The sequence below is a fragment of the Bos mutus genome, chromosome 28 (assembly GCF_027580195.1).
Source record: "Bos mutus isolate GX-2022 chromosome 28, NWIPB_WYAK_1.1, whole genome shotgun sequence".
Lineage (NCBI taxonomy): Eukaryota > Metazoa > Chordata > Mammalia > Artiodactyla > Bovidae > Bos > Bos mutus.
This window is the reverse complement of record NC_091644.1, coordinates 17,289,018-17,309,303: the sequence shown is the minus strand read 5'-3', so window position 1 is coordinate 17,309,303 and position 20,286 is coordinate 17,289,018. Positions and strand designations below refer to the sequence as shown.

The 20,286-nt window shown below is 54.2% G+C and overlaps 1 protein-coding gene across 2 annotated transcripts; it reads right to left on the bottom strand.

Annotated features, from left to right (window-relative positions):
• Positions 1-1,896: 1,896 nt before the first annotated feature.
• DNAJB12 (DnaJ heat shock protein family (Hsp40) member B12) lies at positions 1,897-20,042 on the bottom strand. 2 transcript variants are annotated; one of them, XM_005888690.3, is made up of 9 exons: positions 19,828-20,042; positions 12,260-12,437; positions 10,756-10,901; positions 8,721-8,906; positions 8,520-8,599; positions 7,339-7,448; positions 5,485-5,657; positions 4,842-4,939; positions 1,897-3,715 (listed from the first exon to the last, which is right to left on the bottom strand). In XM_005888690.3, exons 1-9 carry the CDS (start codon positions 19,958-19,960, stop codon positions 3,686-3,688), a joined length of 1,134 nt encoding a protein of 377 aa, XP_005888752.1. In that variant the 5' UTR covers positions 19,961-20,042; the 3' UTR covers positions 1,897-3,685. The 2 variants fall into 2 exon arrangements, with proteins under 2 accessions (XP_005888752.1, XP_005888753.1); XM_005888691.3 differs by having other exon boundaries at positions 4,788-4,939; positions 19,828-20,041.
• Between the last annotated feature and the right edge of the window lie 244 nt (positions 20,043-20,286).

The following is a 20,286-nucleotide window of genomic DNA, read 5'->3' as shown; positions in this document are numbered from 1 at the left end:
CTCACTCCTTCACAGATGGGTCTCTCTACTGAGAGCTGCTCTCACCACCACCAAAGCTCCCAGCTTTGTTGTCACAGTCCTCTGCTCACTGGGGTCTGCTGAACACCAGGCTCACCCACCCGGCCACAAGTGCCTCCAGGGCAGCCCAAGTCTCAGTCACCTTTGTGGTTTCGTGTCTGGAGTGGGATTTGACTCCAGTTGGTGCTTAGTGAATCTTCCCTGAGGACAGACAACACATAGACCTTCCTGTGTACCTGTTTTGTTTTTTTTAATACGTATGGGAAAACTTTTACTCCTTGCAGTAACCCACTGAGGTAGGTGGTTTTATTATCTGCATTTTTAAAATGAGGCCACCGAGACAGAGGGAGGTTAAGTGACATGCCCAAGGCCACCCAACCAGTACAGGGATCAGTCCACACAGCTGGGCTGTGGGGTCCATGCCGACACTGACGGATCCGCTGTCCTGCCTCTGGAGTGTGTGGCCAGCTCAGGGAAGCTGCCCGCACAGCAGGTGGACACCTCTTTCATCGCCGGGAGAGAATAAGTGTGCATAGCTCCTGAGGGCAGCCTGCCCCCAGTCCCAGCCCCCCCAGATTAAGCCTCATTTCCCTTAGCATGGCCTTTCCCCATTCCCACCCTTCTGACTCAGGGCTCCTGCCACTCTACTTGGTGTGAGTGGGTCTGACCCTTCAAGGACTGATTGTTCTGCTACATAAACCCCAAATACATGCACGGCTTCGTAGAGACTCTTGGGGCATGAACTTCCCTGCCTCAGGGTCTCCTGCTCTGGGAAATGGGCTGACTGGCTCAGACCACATGGTGTGACATTTGGTAAAGATTCTGAGCCCACATTGTGTCAACAGTCTATTCATCCAAGTCTGTGCACCTCTCAACAGCCAGGCGACTCTGCCCAGGAACTCTAGGTGGGGATGAGGCTACAGTCAGGCTGGGGTGTGTGCTCCTTGCCCCTTGGTGCAAGTCTAGAATGAGGAGATAAGCCGGCTGATTCCGGGAGCTTGCACGGACTCGGGCCCTGTTGTGCCACCCGACGGTGGGTGGGACACTTGTCAAAGGCTCTTTTTGTAGCAAACAGTCAGACGGAGTCTGTCCGCCCCTTTTGGCTCATAGAACTGCACACTGAGGGCAGGGGGACTTGAGGGGGGTTGAATGGGGGCGGCTGGCACCGCCCCTGCCAACCGCAGCCAACAAGTGGTGGCTCGCAGACCGGGCGCGGGCCGCAGTGACCCTGGTGGGGGCAGCCAATGAGCTCCCGGGCTGCCGTGGCACCACCGGGCAGCCGGCCTGTCTTTGGCTGGAGCTGCAGCAGGAGGGGCCTCAGGCCACCAGTCAGGGCTGCCGGGCCCTGTCTCTGGGAGGCCCGGGCAGATCTGCTGCTCCATTCACGGAGGCTGCCACATTTTTAACTTTTCCATGGGGGAGGAGGGTAGGCTGTGGGGGCGGTGTGGCAGGGATGGCTGGGAAGAGTGTGCAGCCAGAGATGGAAAAAAACTCTGAGAACTTTTCCCTTGTTCTGGATCCAGGGTGGGCTGGAGCTCCAGGCTGGGGAGAAGGGAGGTTCTAAATCTGCTGTGTTCACCACAGGCCTGATGGAGTCAGAGGGGTAGGACCTAGGGGAGGCCCAGGTTGCCCACCTTGGATTAGTGCCAGGGATTCCCCTGGGTCCTGGCCTAAGTGAGCTGCTTACTCTTCACTGCAATGGGAGTCAGCCCTGAAACACCACTTGTGACTGAAGTGGCTGTCAGCTGGGGCGAGGGGACGTGCCGACTAGCCACCAAACTCCTCGTGGTCTTGGCAGGACGGTGTCAGCAGCAGCAGGTGTTCGTACCCCCTTCTACCCTCCGAACCTGGCCCCCTTGCTCAACACAGACCCACCAATCACATAATAAACATATATTTATAGATATACAATTTCAGAATTCTAATTCAAGAAATACAGCTTCTCAGGGGATCCGTCAGGATCTGTGTTCTTATTGCACATGGCTCAGCCCGTCTAGGGACATCTACTGAGACCAGAGGGTTGGGGTGGTGGGGCGGAGCACCGGGGCCACCGCGGGCAGGGCGCTCTCCTCCGCATCCAGTTCTGAGCATCTCTCTGGGCTGGGCGGCCACTTCATCACAGGGCAGGACCTTGTTTAAAAACCATATTTGACATTTCTTAACCAAGCTTCCTTTCCCAGCAAGAATCCTACTTGTTGGGAGACTTTTAAAAAAAGAGCCAAGAGAAGCTCTGGGAGGGTGGTGACCCCCTCCTGGCTGGCAGCTTGGTTTGGGGTAGTAAGGCTTCGGAGGATGGCAGGCTCAGCTGACACACCCACCACGAGAGGAAAATTTGGGGAAAACGGTAATTCCAAAAGGCCCAGTATAAACTGTGGGAATAGATAAAACCTCCCTCCCTTCCCCTGGCAGCAACTGCTGTTTTGAGAAAAATCCTCATTTGAAGGTGACGATAAGAAAACCTTCTGGTTCATCCTTTGTCCAAAGTGCAAGAGAAGGCCGGGTGGCATCACATCCTTGGAGGGTAGAGACAGAGGTGCCCACGGTCATGGACTTTCTTCAGGATTTGGCTGCTGCCCCAGGGTCCTGGGTGCCACCTGGATGACTCTTGGAAGAAAAGCCTTCTGGAGCCTTGGTCCATGACTTAGGAAAAACCAGTAGCAACAACGGGGCTGTGCCTGGAGGCACCTATAAGGCAAAACTCACATAGGGACTAAACGGGGAGGTGGTCAGGCAGAACCTGATTCCCCTCTCCAATCCTGCTGTTCTCGGTGGTGGGGGGTCAGGGGGCTCCTGGACGCCAGGACTAAGTGCCACCTGAGCTGACCTAACTTACAGTGGGTGGGCTCATCCCCCTAGGCCATCTGGGGCCTCTATCATGACACAATACTGACCTGGCACCTGGCCCTAGGGGCACCTTCTTTTCCCCATGGCCTGTTCCCCTCCAGTTTAATCATAAAGTTGGCAGCCTTCCAAGTTCTCTACAGATTTATGCTATCATGATTACTGCTGCCATCAAAAACAGGCTGGGCTTGAGGGCAACATTAGAAGCTGTGACCCAACTTTCCTTCTGCTGTCAGCTACGGACCAGGGTCCCTTCCCCAAACAGGTCTCATTTTCTAAATCAGGGAAGAAATCAACTCAACAACCTAACCAAATCCCTGCATAGTTTCAAAAAGTAGACTCTCTCTATATATATCTTTATATGTGCTATTTACATATAAATAGATATATACATATACACGTATCTATAAATTACATTCTATGGAGAGTTCTCTTTCCTCTTCCTCTTTATCCTTGGCCAACACATCTGACTGCTTCCACTGAGGTGAATGGTGGTGCTCCTGGGAGGGGGGAAGAAAGGCAGTTGGGCGCCCCCTCCCCCAGCCCTTCCCACAGACATTTGCTGCAAGTTTTACATTCTACTTTCGTTGCCATGGTTTCTGTATCCTAGGAGAGAGCTGATGTGGAGCCCGAGCGTTTGCCAGCCCTGGGAGGAAGGGAAGCAGCCCCGTGGCAGGTTTTCCTGTCTGTCCTAAGAGCTTTCTGCATTTACTGGGTGAGAGAGAGGGCAGTTGTGCAGCGTTCGGCCTCCAATTCCATTTTAATTTTTTTTTTCTTTTTTTGTCTTTCTTTAAGTGTATAGTCCATCACCTTGGCTCAGTGCATGTCACCAAAAATTCTCCAGGGATTTCATAGTCTGAGGAGGAGAGTGGTTAACAGTTAGCCTGGCAGTTATGTGTCCCGCAGCCTGGAGCTTAGCCCCTACTGACAAGCCAAGTCCTGGGCCCTGCAGTCTGTTCCTCTCTCCCAGAGGCACCAGAAAATGGCCTTAGAGCAGAGCCTGCAGCTGAGGGGACACAGGCAGAAGAGGTGTTGGGCAGAGCACCAACTAAAAAGGAACCTTGACCAGCTCTGCCCACACTCCTCTGGGCCTGGTCCAAGCTGTCCCCTCTGGCAAATGCTGGGGACAGAGCCTGCTGTAAAGGGGGTAAAGGTGGGAGGGTAGGGTGGTAGAGCCTGCTACCACCACCTTTAATTTTTCCTCCCATTTCTCTGTGCTGAGGGCTCTCTGTTCACTGGACCCTGAACTTGTGACCTTTTGTTCCTTTCCTCAGACCACAGGTGAGATGCATGGGCAGTCAGATGCCTGTGGCTGCCAGGTATAGAGCTGCTCAGAGTGCTTCTGGTCCACCCAGACTAGGACCAGTCTGGGGGCAGGGCTCTCCTGCTCCCAGCCTGTCGGCTCCCTGCCCTGCACATGGGTTCCCTCCCACACGCACATTTCTTCCTGCCTGGAAGGACAGGGGCAGAGGAAGGGCTGTCTGCTCACCCATCCCCACATAGTTTATCCTGGTGTCTGCTAGGGAATGTGGCGGGGGGTGGGGGGCTACTGACTGCCCAGTAATACCAGGCGGCCTAGATCCCAGGGCACAGATAACAGCCTGTAACACTTGGGAAAGGGCCCTGGGGGGCCATATGGCTGGAGTAGACCAAGTGAGCATGAGTAGCAGCCCTGGGCACCCCTCAGTTCTGGAGCCAGGGGGCAGGGTAGGGTGGCATGGAGGCATCCTGGAGGGCTGACACAGACTTCAGTTTCCCCACGCACCCCAGAGCACTCCCAACTCTGCAGGCTGGGGTCAGGCTGAGGACAGGGAAACTGTGCTGCGCGATCTCTGGGCTCCCACCCTCCCTCCTCATACCCTCCTCTGCCTCATGACCAAGACCAGAGCTGCCAGGAGTCGCCAGGCAGAGGAGGCCCTGGCTCATACTTGGACCTCGGTGGCACGGCTGGCCCAGGACTATCCATGCAGGGAGGCCTGCACCTCTGACAGTCGGTTACAGCTTGGGGTCCCCATCTTCTGTGCTTTGTTGTACATGTCCGCGTCACCAAAGTAGCGGGCCCGGTACAGCAAGCCTTCCTCTGCAAAGCAATGGGGCAGGTTAGGGCATGCTTCTAAGGCTGCTATGACGTCAGCACGGTCTGTGCAGGAGGGGAAGGGCGATTACGGGCCAGGGACAGAGGCAGAACCCCTTTAGGGTAGACCCCCGCTGGGGAGCAGGATAGAGGCCCCTTTTGATAGAGCACAGGTGAGGCCAGCCAAGGTGAGAACCTGTCATCCTGGTCAGACTGCCCCAGGGCCCCAAGATAGATCCAGATATCCAATCAGCGAGTGGCCAAGAGATTTGCCCCAATTTCTCTCTACATAGTTACCTATGGCAGCCAAACAACAGGCTGATTGCAGTGATTTATGGGAAGCTGGAAGAAATCTCCAGGTGGCCCCTGGCTCCTAGCCCCAGGAAACACAGGAGTGGTAGGTGGCTTTTGGCTGGGCCAAGGCTGGCGCAGGGCAGGGCCAGGTGCTTGGCCCACAGATCATGGGGGGAGCAGCGCCTTCTTCTTCCAAGCTCTCAGGCTTTGTGCACACACACCCCCCCACCCCTACACACAAACACACACAAACTTACTTTGCTGCTTCTCCTTCCAACAGTTGTTTCGAAGATTGGCAATATAATCATCTTCCACATTCCGTTCAACCATTTTGAGGCTGGAGCCTGTGTACTCCTGGGAGAACGTGTCTGCCACATAGTAGACGACGTTCAGGTGGTCAGTGACTCGCTTGTGGACGTGGCCCACCGACCTGGCCAGAAACAGACCAAGCGCAAAGTGGGCGGGGGTCCACAGGCCCAAGGTAGCACTAGGGATGACTGGGGCCCCCAGCATAAGGTGCCACACAGGTCACAGGAGTAGGGCTGGAGCAGGAACTCCCTGCTGCTCTGGAGAAAAGAATGAGGCGCCCTCCTGTAGAGTGGCCCGGACCACGGCAAGGTGTGCCTCCAGCGCTCTGCTTACCACACTGCTGCCTGGGGCCTCTGGGGAGCAGCCCATTCTGGGAGGGCCTGGTCAGGGGAGCAGCGAACCCAGGGTGAGCGCAGGCTCCCTCTGTGATGAGTTGTGTGACCTGAGCTCCCCGTGCTTCCATTCCCTTGTTCATCCCCTAAGCCAACCCTTGCTGAAGGCCTGCCCTCCTATCCAGGGGCTCCCAGTCCAGAGTGAAGAGCCTTAGGAACAAAATGACAGGAAGGATTCTAAGGCGCTGTATCCTTCCACCTCTTGGAATCTTCTAGCTCCAACTGCAGGCTCAGGGCTTCCCAGGCGGCCCTAGTTGTAAAGAATCTGCCTGCCAACGCAGGAGACATAAGAGAGGCAGGTTCAATCCTTTGGTCGGAAAGATCCCCTGGAGGAGGAAATGGCAACCCACTCCAGTATTCTTGCTTGGAGAATCCCATGGAGAGAGGGGCCTGGCAGGCTACAGTCCATGGGATTGCAGAGTCAGACATGACTGAAGTGACTTAGCATACATGCATGCAGGCTCAGGGAAGAGCCTCTACATGCTGACAGAAGTTAGTGCTTTGGTGAGGACAGCTTCTGTCTGCCCATTCCTGCCTCTCAGCTCTCTAGCTACAGAGAAAAAGGCTGGCATCAGGCCACAGAGTGCCTGTGCTGGCTGGTGCGGGTCCAGTGGACCGACTCTGCCCCCTGCTGGCTCAGAGGGATCCTGCCAGGCTCCCAGGCTAAGCCTGACCGCTAGGTGGGAGCACTGGGCTTCCAGCCATAGAAGCCAAGCAGTCCCTCTATATCAGATACTTGGTCAGGTGCTGGAAATAAATGAGGGGCGCTGATGCCTTAAAAGGGCAAATAACTTGCCCAAGTTCACCATCAGTGGTTGAGACCGTATATTCATTTGACAAATGTTAACAAGTATTTCTAATGAGCCTGGCATTTTATGTGTATTATTCATTTAATTATCACAAGCAGATATTCCCATTTTGTAGGTGAAGAAACAAAGGCTCAAGAGAAGTTACATAACTAGTCCAGGGTCACAGAGCTGCTTAGTTAGTAGAGGAGCTGGGATTCAAAGAGACCCTTGCCCTGACTCTAGAGCCTCTGTTCTTCTCGTGGTCTCAGGGCCCTCAAGCGGAATGGAAGAACAGAGGTTCCTATTTCAAGGCCAGCAGATGAGATGGGGAGAGTGTCATGAAACCTGTGAAACCATATGCAGAACAGTGTGCATGCACAGAGTTCTAGGGAAAAGAGCTGCAGGTTTCACTGCACTTTCTTAGGGGACTATGACCCAAAGATCGAGAACCTCAGCTTAACAAGGTCTATTTTCTTGATTCTAAGCAGCTTCTGCAATTTGATCAGGAACCTGCTGAAGAGGATGGGAAGGAAGGCCCCTGGTGGGGGCTGAGACTCCCAAGCTCCCGCCCCACCCCCCGTGTACCCATGAACCTGGACTCACCCCAGCAGCAGGTACTCACGGTCTTAGGCTCAGACTGTAGGGTGGACTGGACACCATGAGCTGGCTTAGAGCTGACACGAGGATCAGGATGAGGATGGGCATCAGCTGGACAAACACCCCCAGCCCACCCTGGAGGGAAGAGCCAATGGTCACCCAGGCTGAGCCTGGTGAGGGAAACGCTGGCGGCAAACACCACAATGGAGCCCAGGTGGTGGGAGCCTGTGCAGACAGGCCAGGATGCCTCTCTCTCCCATTCCCTCCCATGGGCCCCCAAACACAGAAACCCCTCTACCTGCCAGTTTCCCCAAATAAAAACAAAGCAGCAACTGGGGTTAAATACTGGGGTGGGAGGTGGGTATACATATTTATGAGAGAATACAAAAAAAAACACGAGCAAAAATGTCTGCCTTCAGAAGAATGGGAGGCAGGGCTTGAAGGGGGCTTTCACTATATCTACCTTTCTGAATTCTGAACCCTACGACTGTATTACCAATTTAAAAGTTGCCAGTTGAGAAATTATAAAATAAATTTGTCCAGTGTGTGATAATTTGTGATTTTAAAAAACTTCTGTATGTTAAATACACACAAAATAAAAGTTTAAAAAATGAATAAACAAAAACAGAAGGCCACGTTATCAGAGCAAAAGAGAACCCTCTGCCTGGTATAATTTTAAATATTCTGCAACTGTCCACAGTATTTTAATCTTAGCTAACTGCTTTAATTTCAGTCAGCCACCTGTTCTTATAATTTGTGGCACTCAAAGGATGTTTGATGCATTGTCTTGTTACAGCTCTTGTACACATTTTTAAAGGATACTGAAGAGAAGCAAGAAGACCCAACCCTATGTTGTCATCCTTCACAATTCTCTTGTGAAGTTTAACCTTCCATTGCTTGGAAAACATCTTCTGACCTTAAGAACATATAGACCTCACGAAGGCCATTAACACTGGAACCTGCCTGGAAGTAGGGAGCTTTCTGCATTCCCAGCAGAGGCCAGCACACCCAACTCCTGCTGTGGGTGCTGTGGAGTGTGGCTCCCTCTGGTGTCCTTTCGTGGAATGGCAATGGGGGACCAAGTTAGCTCCCTGGCTGAGTTGTGGGGGTGCTGCTGTCGCAGGAGAGCAAGGTAATCCCCGCTCCAGGCCTCCCCCCTTGGGCGGGACTAGGCACTCTCCCCATACCCACCCCTTCCTCACTCACATCACCCTGGTTCTCCCTGCGGTCCTGCCTTTGATGGTACGTGTAGCGCATGCGGCCATTGCTGTAGACGTGGACGTTACCTGGGGGTCAGAGGGACTGAGTCAGGAGTGGGGCTGCTGGGAAGGGGAGAGAGGCTGGCATCCCATCTCCCACCATCACCACCAGGGAGGCCTGGACGTGGGGGAGAGCAGGGAAACTTACTAGATGGGAAGCCACCACCAAAAAACATGTTGAAGAGGTCTTCAGGGGAGATGTCGGCCTCAAAGCCGCGGTGGAAGTCCCCATGCCCATGGCCATGCCGAGCTGCCTGGCCCTTGTCATCACCGAACTGGTCATACTGCTTCCTTTTCTCTGGGTTGCTAAGTACCGCATATGCTGTGCCGATGGCTAGAAGCAAGAAAGGAGGCAGAAAGGTGAGGTCCGAGGATGCTGGGGGTGTAGGCCCATGGTGGCCAAGTGCTCACTTCTTCAGGTGTTCAAGTGGTGCCCTAAGGTGCGGAGGGTGGGGTGGGAGGATGGATGCTGGAACACCTCTGAATGGATCGGGGCAGCCTGGACTGGGTGGAGGATTAACACTCAGTCCTCACTCTCCACCACCTGATGATGGTCCAATTTTTTCTATCGATCAGGTCCTTTATGGGTATTACCCTACTTACTCCTAAGAACTCATCTCCATTTTACCAATGAGAAAACTGAGGCTCAGGGAGGTTAAGTACAAGCTCACACAGGTCTGATGCTGTAGAGCCAGGAATCAAACCCAGGTGAGTCATGCTTCAGGTCTGCTCTCTGACTTTATGAAAACCACCAAAATACCTCCTCCTCATTCCTTTCTCCTGGGGTGTCTGGTGGGATGGGGCATCCTTTCTGGAGGGTATGTAATCTTCAAGTCACCACAACATAACACAGGGGCTGAACAAACATGTGACGTGCTATTGTAAACCTGCTATTGTAAACCGGAGAGCAGAAGGAACTGCCAGGAGGGGCCATGTCCCCGGGCTCTAGTCGGGACTCCACTGCTGGTGGTGTGGCCTGGGCAAGCCCTCTCTTCCCTGGGGCCCAGGTCCCAGCTGCGGTTCCTCTGCTGGCCCCCATTAGAGCTCCCAGGGGTGGGGAAGCCTGTGCCTGGAAGGCCCCAGCTCTGAGCCCTCCTTAGTCTCTCCTCCTCCTCCAGCGGCCCACACCCTCTAGGCAGCAGGTCAAAGCTGCATCTGCTTCAGAGCGCAACGCCCTGAGAATGAGAATGCCTCTCCTCCTCCCACTGTGACGGGGCCCCGAGGCCAGGGCTGCAGAAACGTTAACTCTAACTGCCTTGCCTCCTCATTCCTTTATCCTTCTGCCCTGGGGTTGGTGGACAGGCAGTGGGGGAAGATGCCTGCCGACTGCGCCCTGAGCACCTGGGGTGGCCCCGAGAGAGGCACATGGGATCTTGGGTGTCTGTTCTATGCAGGATCCCCACCTGGCGATGGTCATAGCCCCGGTACAGCATAGCACCCTGCCTGGGCCGGGGAAGGGGGCCAGTCACCACACCCCAGAGGGAGGTGAGCCTAAGACCATGAAGGTCCCGTGGAAGACAGACATGTGTGACAGAAGAGAAGGGATGTCTGTGGAACTTCAGGCCTAGCAACTCAGCACTGGCACAGAGCCGGCACGTGTGCCTGACGTGTTCAATGAAAATATAAACGATTAAAGGACAGCTTATGTTTTCAGCCAGAACAGAAGCCCCCTCCCCAGAAATAACAGGCCCTGAGTCCAGAGAGACTGCCATGTCCCCTACTGGAGGTGAGTGCTTGTGCGTGGTGTGTATGTGTGGGGTGTGTGTGTGTAGAGACGGGTGGGTTGGCTGTGGCTGCTGGTCTGAGGCGGCCAGCAAGCTCTAATCCAGGCCACCCAGCTTCTCAGAACAGGGAAACTATTTTCAAGCTCCCAGGATGTGGAAGTGACACGGGTGGGTCAGGAGGCCTCCTTCAGCCCCTCAATCAGCATGTGACCTTGGCAAAGGCACTGGTTCTCAGCTTCCACGCTGTAACTCCGGGGAGGGAGGGGGAAGGAGAGAGGGGAGCGGTGCCATCTGCATTCTGCGACTGCGGGGTGGAGGCGACTGCAGGGCCTTCTTCCCAAAAGCAGCTCCTGAGCTGGGAGGACTTGGGTCCAAGGCAACTTCCAGGAAAAGCCCCTCCTTCCCTCCCAAGGATAGGAGATCAGAACACCCAAACACAGGAAACCTGGGTCAGCTTACCTTTGAAAGCTTCAGTGGCGCCAGGCGCATGGTTCTTGTCGGGGTGGAATTTGAGGGCTAGTTTGCGGTAGGCCTTCTTCAGGTCCTCATCTGAGGCCCCTCTGCTCACCCCCAGGATCTCGTAGTAATCTTTACACTGCTTGACCCTGGAGGAGAAGGGAGTAGAACCTGGCGAGGGAGCTCTCGTGGGCCCAGGCTGGGAAGGGAGGTGGCTGATGAAAGAGCAGTGTGGGCGCCCAGCTCTGAGCAGGCTGGGGGACCAGCAGGACAGGCCCAGCGGAGACAGCAAAAATATATTTAGGATTTAAGAGGGGGCAGCTACTGTTTCTGCCGGGCCAGGAACCATTTCCCTGAGCTAACAACAGCACCCTCGCTGCAGGCACCTAGGAAGGACTGTCGGCCAGGGACCTCTGCCCAAGGGCAGGTGTGCCCCGTGTTGGGCAGCTCTGCCCTCCTGGCAATCAGAGGCTGAGGGGGCAAACAGGCCAGACGTGGAAGGTGTCTGTTCACCCATCGGAGGGCCCTGAAGAGACGCTGTTTCTCTCCCTCTAATTTTTACTCCTGGGGTCCCTGGAGACTCCCTGACTCTTGGCCCACAGTTGGTTTCTTTCTTTCTTCTTCTTTTTTTCCTTTCTTTCTTTCTAATACTCATTTTTATTCGGCTGTGCTGGGTCTTAGTTGCAGTATGTCGGATCTAGTTCTCTGATCAGGGGTCGAACCTGGGCCCCAGTATTGGGAGCGTGGAGTCTTAGCCACAGGATCACCAGGAAAATTCCCATCACTGGTTCCTATTGCCTACAACCCATGGGCTTGCCTGGTCGAAGTCCTGTCTGGTCAGAAAGATGTAAATTCAACAAATACTTTTATGGGAAACTATCGTCACACTGGGTCACACACAGGCCTGAAGCTTGACAACATCTTCACTAGCAGCCAGGACCATGGGGGAGTGACCGCAGAGGGACTCTCAAGGCTAGCTGGTGAGAAATGAGAGCAGGAGTATCTAATCCTGAGCAGCCATGGCTGGGTTGTCTCAGCCTGGTGTGAGCTGCTCCGTGCTGGGCCTGCCCAAGCCTTGGAGGGATAACTCCTCCTGTCTCCACCCTACCCCACACAGGCTCTGATCTGAAAGGGTCTTTGTTGGGGGCAGGAGTGTGGGTTGGGGGAGTATCTGTAGGGGAGACCAGGCCTCATCTCTGACAAACAGGGCTGTGTAAAGAGGCCCAGGATCTGCTGGCCTGTGGCTGAGGAGGCCGGGAGCATCAGCGGTTTCCAGCCTTTGCTGTGGGCTGCCGGGGCATCAGGGGACAGCAGGGCCCCAAGGCCCACACTAGACTCCAGGGCCTCATGGGAAATAGGAGAGGGCCTTGTGAGCCCAACTTCTGAGCATCCTCCAGCCTCAAGGTCCTCCCAGGCGAGGTGGATGCCGGGCGGCAGGAAGCCTTCTCTAGATGTGAAAATGTCCCAAGCCCCGGGCTCTGGCCCTCCGCCCGCCCAGTCCTCTTACCTTTTCACGGCTGCTACTTGCTCGGCGGTGTAGCCTTTGGTGCTCTCTCCTCCTGCCTCACCGTTGGCTGAGGGCGTGTTGGCCCCAGCTGCTTTCCTATGGGTCGTGTGAGTTGCCTCTGTGGGTTGGGGTTGGTCACCGGCAGGCTGTGGTTTCTGGTTGAGGGACTCGATCAGGGCTGTGCAGAAAGCAAGACAACTGTTCAGGGCTCCTGCTCCAACAGCAGCTGAGGGCCTACCTGGCCCTGGGAGATCCCAGGACCCCTGCACCCCACCTATTCTTCTTCCCAACATAGCTTGCTTCTTTCCTGATTTGGGCCTGAGGGCCTAAGGGGATAATTGCTTGCTCTCTGAGGAGCTACAGTTCTGAGGGTAAACCCAGCACAAAAATAAACTATTAATCTTTTAGATTTTTAAAATCCCAAAGTAATGTGTGTAACAGCCACCCTCTGTTGAGTGCCAAGATAGGCAAAGTGCTCTGTAAGGGGGCTCCACTTGGCAGGACCATAAGAGTCAGCAGGGACTGGGAGGAAGGCCTCCTCCCGCTAGCTGTGGAGAGGACAGGGAGCAGTGACAGTGCCCCAAGGGGCAGGAGTGTGTGGGGCTCAGGACACACATCTGCTTCATGGCTTGCTACCGTTTACCTTCTTCAAACAGCTGGCCACACCCAATGTCCTGCGTCAGCGTTCACAGTCTGTACAGGGCATTAGCGGTCATGCTCAGAGAGGCTCACAGATATCTAAACCCAAGTCCTTGGTGCCTTTTGATTCAATGAAGAAAGGCCCGTATCTCTGGAAGGAGTCCCCTGTGCCCGCTCATTACAGGCCCAAAGCCAGCTCTGAGCCCGAGTCATGCCTGGGGTACAGCACCCTGGGAATCCAGGCGTCTGGGCCACTGCAGGGACCCGGGACCCCTCCGTGCAGAGGAGGGGCAGCGGTGCAGCCTGGCTGGTCCCCAGCTTCCTTCAAATATGCCAGGTGTTTGCTGGGCTCCAGGCACTATGATGCATGTGGGCCTGGAGGAGGCCCAGAGCCGGGCTCCAGGGAGCAGAGCACTCGGGCTCGAGTGGACCACTGTATCCTGAGCCACAGCCGCTGCTGCGCTACTTGTGGAACACTTGCATGTTCTCACCGAGTCAGCAGCTGGGAGATACACAGAGGCTGACAGGTGAGCTGGCCCTGCACGAGGGGGTGGAGGGGCTCCTGCAGCGAAGCCCAAGAGGGTGCTCAGAGAGAAGCCGCAGTGGTGAGCGCTCACCGTGAGTCAGCAGGCCTGGACACGGTGCTCTGCATGTTTTCGCTCATTTAATCTTTTTTAAAAAATTAATTACTTATTTTCTGGCTGCGCTGGGTCTTCGTTGCTGCACTCAGGCTTTCTCCAGCTGCAGAGAGCGGGGGCTACTCCAGTTGCGGGCGTGGGCTTCTCATCGCGGTGGCTTCTCTTGTTGCGGAGCACAGGCTCTAGACACGCAGGCTTCAGCAGCTGCTGCACAGGGGCTCACTAGCTGTGGCGCGCCGGCTCTAGAGCGCGGGCTCAGCAGTCGTGGTGCGTGGGCTAGCTGCTCTGCAGCATGTGGAACCTGCCTCAACCAGGGATGGAACCTCTGTCCCCTGCACTGGCAGGCAGATTCCTATCTGCTGCGCCACCAGGGAAGTCCTTGCCCATGTAATCTTGACAGTGGCCTCAGAGCTGGGTCTCATCACTGTCATCCCTGTTACAAGGGAGGAGCTGTGTTTGATCACCTTGCCCATGGCTACACAAGGTGAGTGGCAGCACTCGAGTTCCAGGATGTCCAGCTCCGGAAACCATGCTCTTGATTACTCTGCCATCCCAGACCACATGAGCCTGGCAGGAGAAGCTCCTTCAAGCCATGTTGTTCTGAGAAAGAAGTTCATTCCCAAAGACCCAGGCTTCGAACCGCTGTCCAGCCTAACACTCCGACCTCTGGCGGATTGGTGAAATTTCTCTGAATTTCGGTTTCCTCACTGTGTGTGTGTGTGTGTGTGTGTGTGTGTGTGTGTGTGTGTGTGCGCGCGCTCAGCTGCGTCCAACTCTTTTGACCACATGACCCCACCGCCAGGCTCCTCTGCCCATGGAATTTTCCAGGCAAGAAGAGTGGAGTGGGTTGGCACGTCCTCCTGCAGGGGATGTCCCCACACAGCAGATGAGGATAAAATGAGAGGTGGACCTACCTGGCACAGACGCTGACATACAGTAAAAGTTCAAAATGAGGAGCTGCTAATACTGCGACCTGCGCTGATGAGCTGGCTGGCCAGGGAGGTGAGGTGACCAAGGTGCGGGGTGGGCAGGGCACGCCACATCTTGGGGAGGCAAAATCTCAGCACCCAGTAGGCTCTGGACTCAGCTGTAAGCATGAGATGTCAAGCCATCCCAGGCTCCAGTTTTACGCCGGGTACCAAGGAAACGGCAAAAGTAGAAACCAACAAAGTGATGCTGATCAAGACAGGACTGAGCGAGGAGCCGGTCTGCTGGTTTCCTAAGGCTTTTAAGAGGTTGTTTATTTTGGTTTCTCTGGAAGCCCCAGGGGTCCAGGCTGATGCCCTCAGGAAAATATGACTGGCCATTCAGTTACTGTAGATACACAGGAGCATCAGCCAGGAAGTGGGATGGACTCTCTCTGGTACCTTTCAGGGAAGATTCTGGAAGATTTTTTAGGCAGTTATGTGGAATCAGCCCTTCTAGTTTCCCTACACTGCACAAAGACAACGCAAAGGGGAACGAATGTGCTCTGGGTCACATAGAAGACTGCTGTTTGAGGTGGCAATTCAAGATTTATGGGTGCTAACAATTAAGACTCTCTTGTGGCCAGGACAACCCCTCTGCCAGCCCGTGGATATGAGTGCCTCATGCTGTCTCACTGCTACACGCCTCACAGCACAGTGCCTGGGAAGCAAAGTCACAGAAGAGTAGGCAACAGAATAGCTTAATGTGGCGATAGAGTTAGACAGACAGGGATGGGTTCAAATCCCAACTCTGCCCCTTCTCAAAAAGCTGGCAGACGGTTAGAAAGAAGGGAAACTGGAGGAAGAGACCAAAGCTGGGGTGGGAGCAGGAGCCACTGAGGTGGAGGTGAGACCATCTGCACAGACAAAGCTACTAGAGGAGACCCCTCCTCAAACCCAGACTGGACAGTCGGACTGCCCGCTTCAAACCTGGCCCTGCCACTCGACAGCGCTGTTTCCTTGGACAAGTCAACGTAGCTTCTCCATGTAAACCTGGGTCTCCCTCAAGACAGCTCAAACAGCAAATGAGTGAATGCCTGCAAAGCACCAAGCACCACCTCCAGCAAACACTGTGTTACTGGGAACACTTCCTCTCCAGGCTCTCTAGGTACCTGCAGTGCTCAAAGTGGCCGGGAGATGGAGGCCAGATTAGAGCAAGAGCCTGGGAGTGGGGCTGCACAGTCTGGATCCTTTGCTAATTAGCCACGTGGCCTTGTCAAGTTACCTAATTCCTCAGTGAAGACACAGTCCCTGCCCTCACAGGGTTGTTCAGGGGGGTAAAGAAGATTCAATAAAACAAGATAAATGGAGGACTGAGTGCACAATGGGGTACACAAAGGCTGACCAACTTGAACAGAAGGCTCCACACTCTGGACCTTGCCAGTCCTAAAACATCCCCCACTCCTAGACCCTGAACGCCAAACCCTCTCAGTGGCCCGTCCTCTCTTCTCCCGTGTGCTGGCCTCCCTGACTGAGCCTGAACCCCAGAGCCGGCACCAGCCAAAACCTTGGGCAGCATCAGCATGGACCTGGAGTCTGGGACTTCCTGACATCTCTTGGTTACAACTCAGTCCACAGCCTGCTGAGTGTTGAGACTTTACCTTCTGAAGCCCTGGAGCCTCCCAGCCCCCCACCTTGGGTCCCCTCACCTCCCTGGCTGGCCTGTTCCTGGGGCTAGCCGGTTCATGAGCCCAGATCATGACATTACCAGCTATTCATCTTGAACCTCGTCAGTCTCTGTGGCAGGTGCTTCACAGAACCTGAGGCAGCCGAGCTGTCCTCCATGGCTAACCTTCACTCCGGATGCTGGAAACACACAGGCCTGCAGATGTTCTTAACAGCTCCCAGGAAAGTGCAGTGCCTTCCACCACTGTCGCTAAGCCCGAGGCGAAGCCACTGCTTACCAGGCTGCAGGACTGGATATAAACTCTCAGAAAGGGACCGACTGGCTCCATTCCCCTGGCCCTGTGACTCTCACCTCAGGGCCCCACCCCTGCTCCAGAGCACATCAGTACAGCCCCTGGTGCCTCCCCATCCCACCTCCTGCAGCAGAGTTCCAAGTCTTCTTGGACCCTTTCACTGTGAGGTCCTTGGAGCCTTCAAGATTTCTCTGAGCCTCCTCTCACTCCTAAACTTTCCCTGTCTGTCCTTCCACGTCTCCAAGACCAGTCCTCCTCTGATACTCTTGATTTTCCGCCTTTCACTTCTTGACTTGCCCTTTTCCCACGATGCCTCTGCAGCAGCTGGCAGTGCTGCTCTCCACCTCCTCGACACAGGGCTCCATGGCTACCTGGCCGCTGTGCCCTCCTGGGACTGCCTCTTCTGCTGTTGCTCCATCTTACCTCTTGCTTCCTCTGTCTCTGCCCTTTGGCTACGGGCAGATGTGGCAATGACTGCCTGCAGTAACCTCTGCTACACATTCACACCTTCCCACGGTGACCTCAGCCAGCGAGCTCCATCCAACTGATGACGGCACTCTCAGCCGGAACTGGGAGCTCTCTCCTGAGCTCCAACCTGACAGCTTATTTGGAACATCCCACCAGCACCTTGCACTCTGCCCATCTCTGCCCACCACTCTGTTCTTTAGCTTGGCTTCTTCCTGATCACATAGGGTTGGATTCTGAGTCCCCATTTCTCCTCAGCATCCTTCTTTCAGAGGCGTCAGCACCTCTCCTCCAGTGAATTTATTCTGATCCATGCTGCCTGACCTTAGGCCCTCGTAACTCCTAACCCACGCCACACAACTGCTTCCCAACTGATTTCTGCCTTGAGTCTCTCTTCCCACTCAACAGCCCTATATGTTGTTTTAAGATCAGTAGCCTATCTTCCACCTGCTATCAAAAACTTCAGTCATTTTTCCACTAACTACAGAAAAAAGTGAAAATATCCGGGTATGACAGGAAAGGATTCCCCCAGTCTGGTCCCATCCTGTTTTCACCACAGGCCCCTCCATACTCAATTACCACCGCCACGGCCTCCACATCTTCTTACTCTCAGTCTCTTCCCCCACATCTCTTACAACTTGCAGCCTCCATATCTTTCCCCCCACATGCTCTTCTCAAGCCCCCTACTCTCCTCTGAAGTGCAGTTAAAACGCGCCCTCTTATCCTATTCCCTGAAGCCTTCCCTCACTATGATCTACCATTATTTTCACATCCCTGTCATGAGACTACTTATCATTTACTCTCCATGCTTCCTACCCCCAAGACTCCCCTCCGCCTCGTGAAGGGCAGGGACTGCATTTTTCACATCCACCCAGAGGTTCTCAGCATCTAACACTGGGCTTCATTTCTGTTTAATCACAGCTCTCATTTTACAGTTTGCAATATCATCTTTTCTGTAACTGTCTCCTTCACTAGATATAAGCTACTTAAGGTGAATGATCACATCTTACCAATCCTTCTACAACCACTTAGCACCAAGCAGAGACTTGGCAAACAAAAACAAAGAAGTCTTTGCATTAAATGAGTGTGTGGAATGAGTTCAAACTTTAAACATCAAGTGTAGACAACTACCTAGTATTTTTTAACCAAGATTTACCTATCTCAAGCCTAAATCACCCCTACTTCCTCGTCAGCTCAGTGCAGGGCTGCAAATGGCACAAGGTAAAGTTTACAGAGAGCTAAGAGGCATGTACCCTTTCCAGAATAATATGAATATGACAAATATGCAGCAGGTCACGCCTCTGCCTGAGCAAATTCCAGTACTTGTGCCCCAGGAAGGACACCATCCAGGCACTTGACGTGTACCCGGGGGGCCTGGTAACAGAAGAGTTCCACAGGCCATGCTGTTACCATCCATTCTTGGCTGCCTATTTCTGAACCTCCAGAAGTACCAGAGTCAGTCTGGGAGCTGCCCTTGCGCCCCCGGATACAGAGGGCCCTCTTACAGACCGTGATTTCGTAGAAAAGTTCCTTGAGCAGGTTACTTCAGGAGCTGTGGAAAATAGAGACTGAAACTCTCTCTAAAGCAAACAGGCCAAACCTGCAGTCAGGAGGGAGAAAAACTCGGGCATTCTAGACTACCTCTTCCACCACTACTCCCCTTTCTCAATTTCATAATGTGGGCATGAAGGGTTAGAAAGCTAACTGCTGCCGTTCAGTTTCATTTTATTCCTTTAGCAAACATGTGAAGAGTCACAGAACTTTCTAATTTCTAGCTGTGTAATCTTGGACAAGTCCCTAGCCTCTGAGGTATTTCCTTATCTACAGAACAAAGATAATGATCTGCTCTGCCTCCCTCATAGGGCAGGCTCAAGAGAAAAAATGCACTGAAAAAGCTGTCTAAACTGAAAAGCCCTTTTGGGTATGATTGTTTGTCACATTATCTGTGCCAGCCCTCCAATTTTCCAGTTGAGGAAACCCAAGCTCAGAAAGATCACAGCGTAGCAGTTAGGATGAAAACTCCCATCTTCTAAGTACCTGCTATCGGCCAGTTTACTTAGTGGTAATTGCAGGTACAAACTCTGTATTTTTAATGAACTACCTCTTTCTCTCCTCCAGCGTGTGTGAAGAAAAACTCCGAAGAAGACTTAGGTTAAAGGAAAAAAAAAAAGGCTTCCTGGATAGAGTAGTACAGACAACCTCACTGTTCCCTGGCTGGTTTGGAAACAGTCCAGGGCTGCTTAGCAGCCTGGTGCTGTCCTGCCGCTCATATGGCCGGCCACTGACGGACTCTTGGGGGCGAGGGTAGGTGGGAGTGGTTGAGGCCATGGCTCTCAATCTCGCAAGCAGGAGAAGAGGCTCCAGGAGGGAGTGAGGGGGTGTGTGGAAAGGGAAAAAGGCAGGCTCTAGTTTGGTGAGGGTGGTCCTTGACCCTAGCCCGGAGACACGCCAGGGAGTGAACATACGGAGATGACTTTTCAGGCCGTCCGAAGGTCATAAGTCCTTTTTCTTTCTCTGGAACTTATTTCTTCCTTCAGAGGAGTTATGTTTATTTTCCTAAACTATAATATTTCCCAGGCCGGCAACTGGCCCTGGGCCACCGAATGGCCCCTTGGGAAAAGTAGTTCGATTTCGCTTCCATATAAGTTCCTTTCGCCCCATCTGTCAGAGGCTCTCATTCTTGGGAACTCCAAATCTCAAAGGGTTCAGCAAGCACCCGGAAAGCTAAAGTCACCGTTGCCCCTGTCACCAAGTGTCCAGTATCCCGGAGAGGGGTGGGCGCCAAAGACTACACCTCCCGAAGGCCACCGCGCGTCTCAGTGCGCATGCGTAGCCGCGCCTCGCCACCCCTCCCCCTCCTCCAACTGCTCCCGTCGGTCCGTTCCCGTATTCCCCCCATCGGTTCTTATGTCCCCTCAGTGTCTCCGGCATCTTACACTCACCGTGAACTCGCGGCGTCGGGTACAGCCGCTGCGCCTTCTCCAGAAAGCGGAGCGCTCGGTCCGGCTGGTTGCTCTGGATGGCCTTAAGGGCGATGCTAATACAGCGCTCGGCTTCATCCTTGTTGGATTCCATGGCGGAACCAGAGCGCGGAACCAGGGAGGGGGAGGCCGGGGGAGCGAAGGGCTGCGCCAGCAGCCGGCGCGTCTAGGGGCAGGCGGTCGCAGGGTGATGACATAAACCCTCCGCCCCTCCTTCCCTGAGGTTTGAGCGAGGGCGGAAGCGCTACCGTATGTCTTCTAAGAGGGGGACGTCTAGATCAGATCAGATCAGTCGCTCAGTCGTGTCCGACTCTTTGCGACCCCATGAATCGCAGCACGCCAGGCCTCCCTGTCCATCACCAACTCCCGGAGTTCACTCAGACTCACGTCCATCGAGTCAGTGATGGCATCCAGCCATCT

Coding starts and splice junctions, on each gene's coding strand:
- DNAJB12 (XM_005888690.3), bottom strand. CDS start 19,960: ATGGAATCCAACAAGGATGAAGCCGAGCGCTGTATTAGCATCGCCCTT. Junction 8,907..10,755: donor CGCCACTGAAGCTTTCAAAG/GTAAGCTGACCC, acceptor TCTTGCTTCTAG/CCATCGGCACAGCATATGCG. Junction 3,716..4,841: donor GCTGTAACCGACTGTCAGAG/GTGCAGGCCTCC, acceptor TCTCCTCCTCAG/ACTATGAAATCCCTGGAGAA.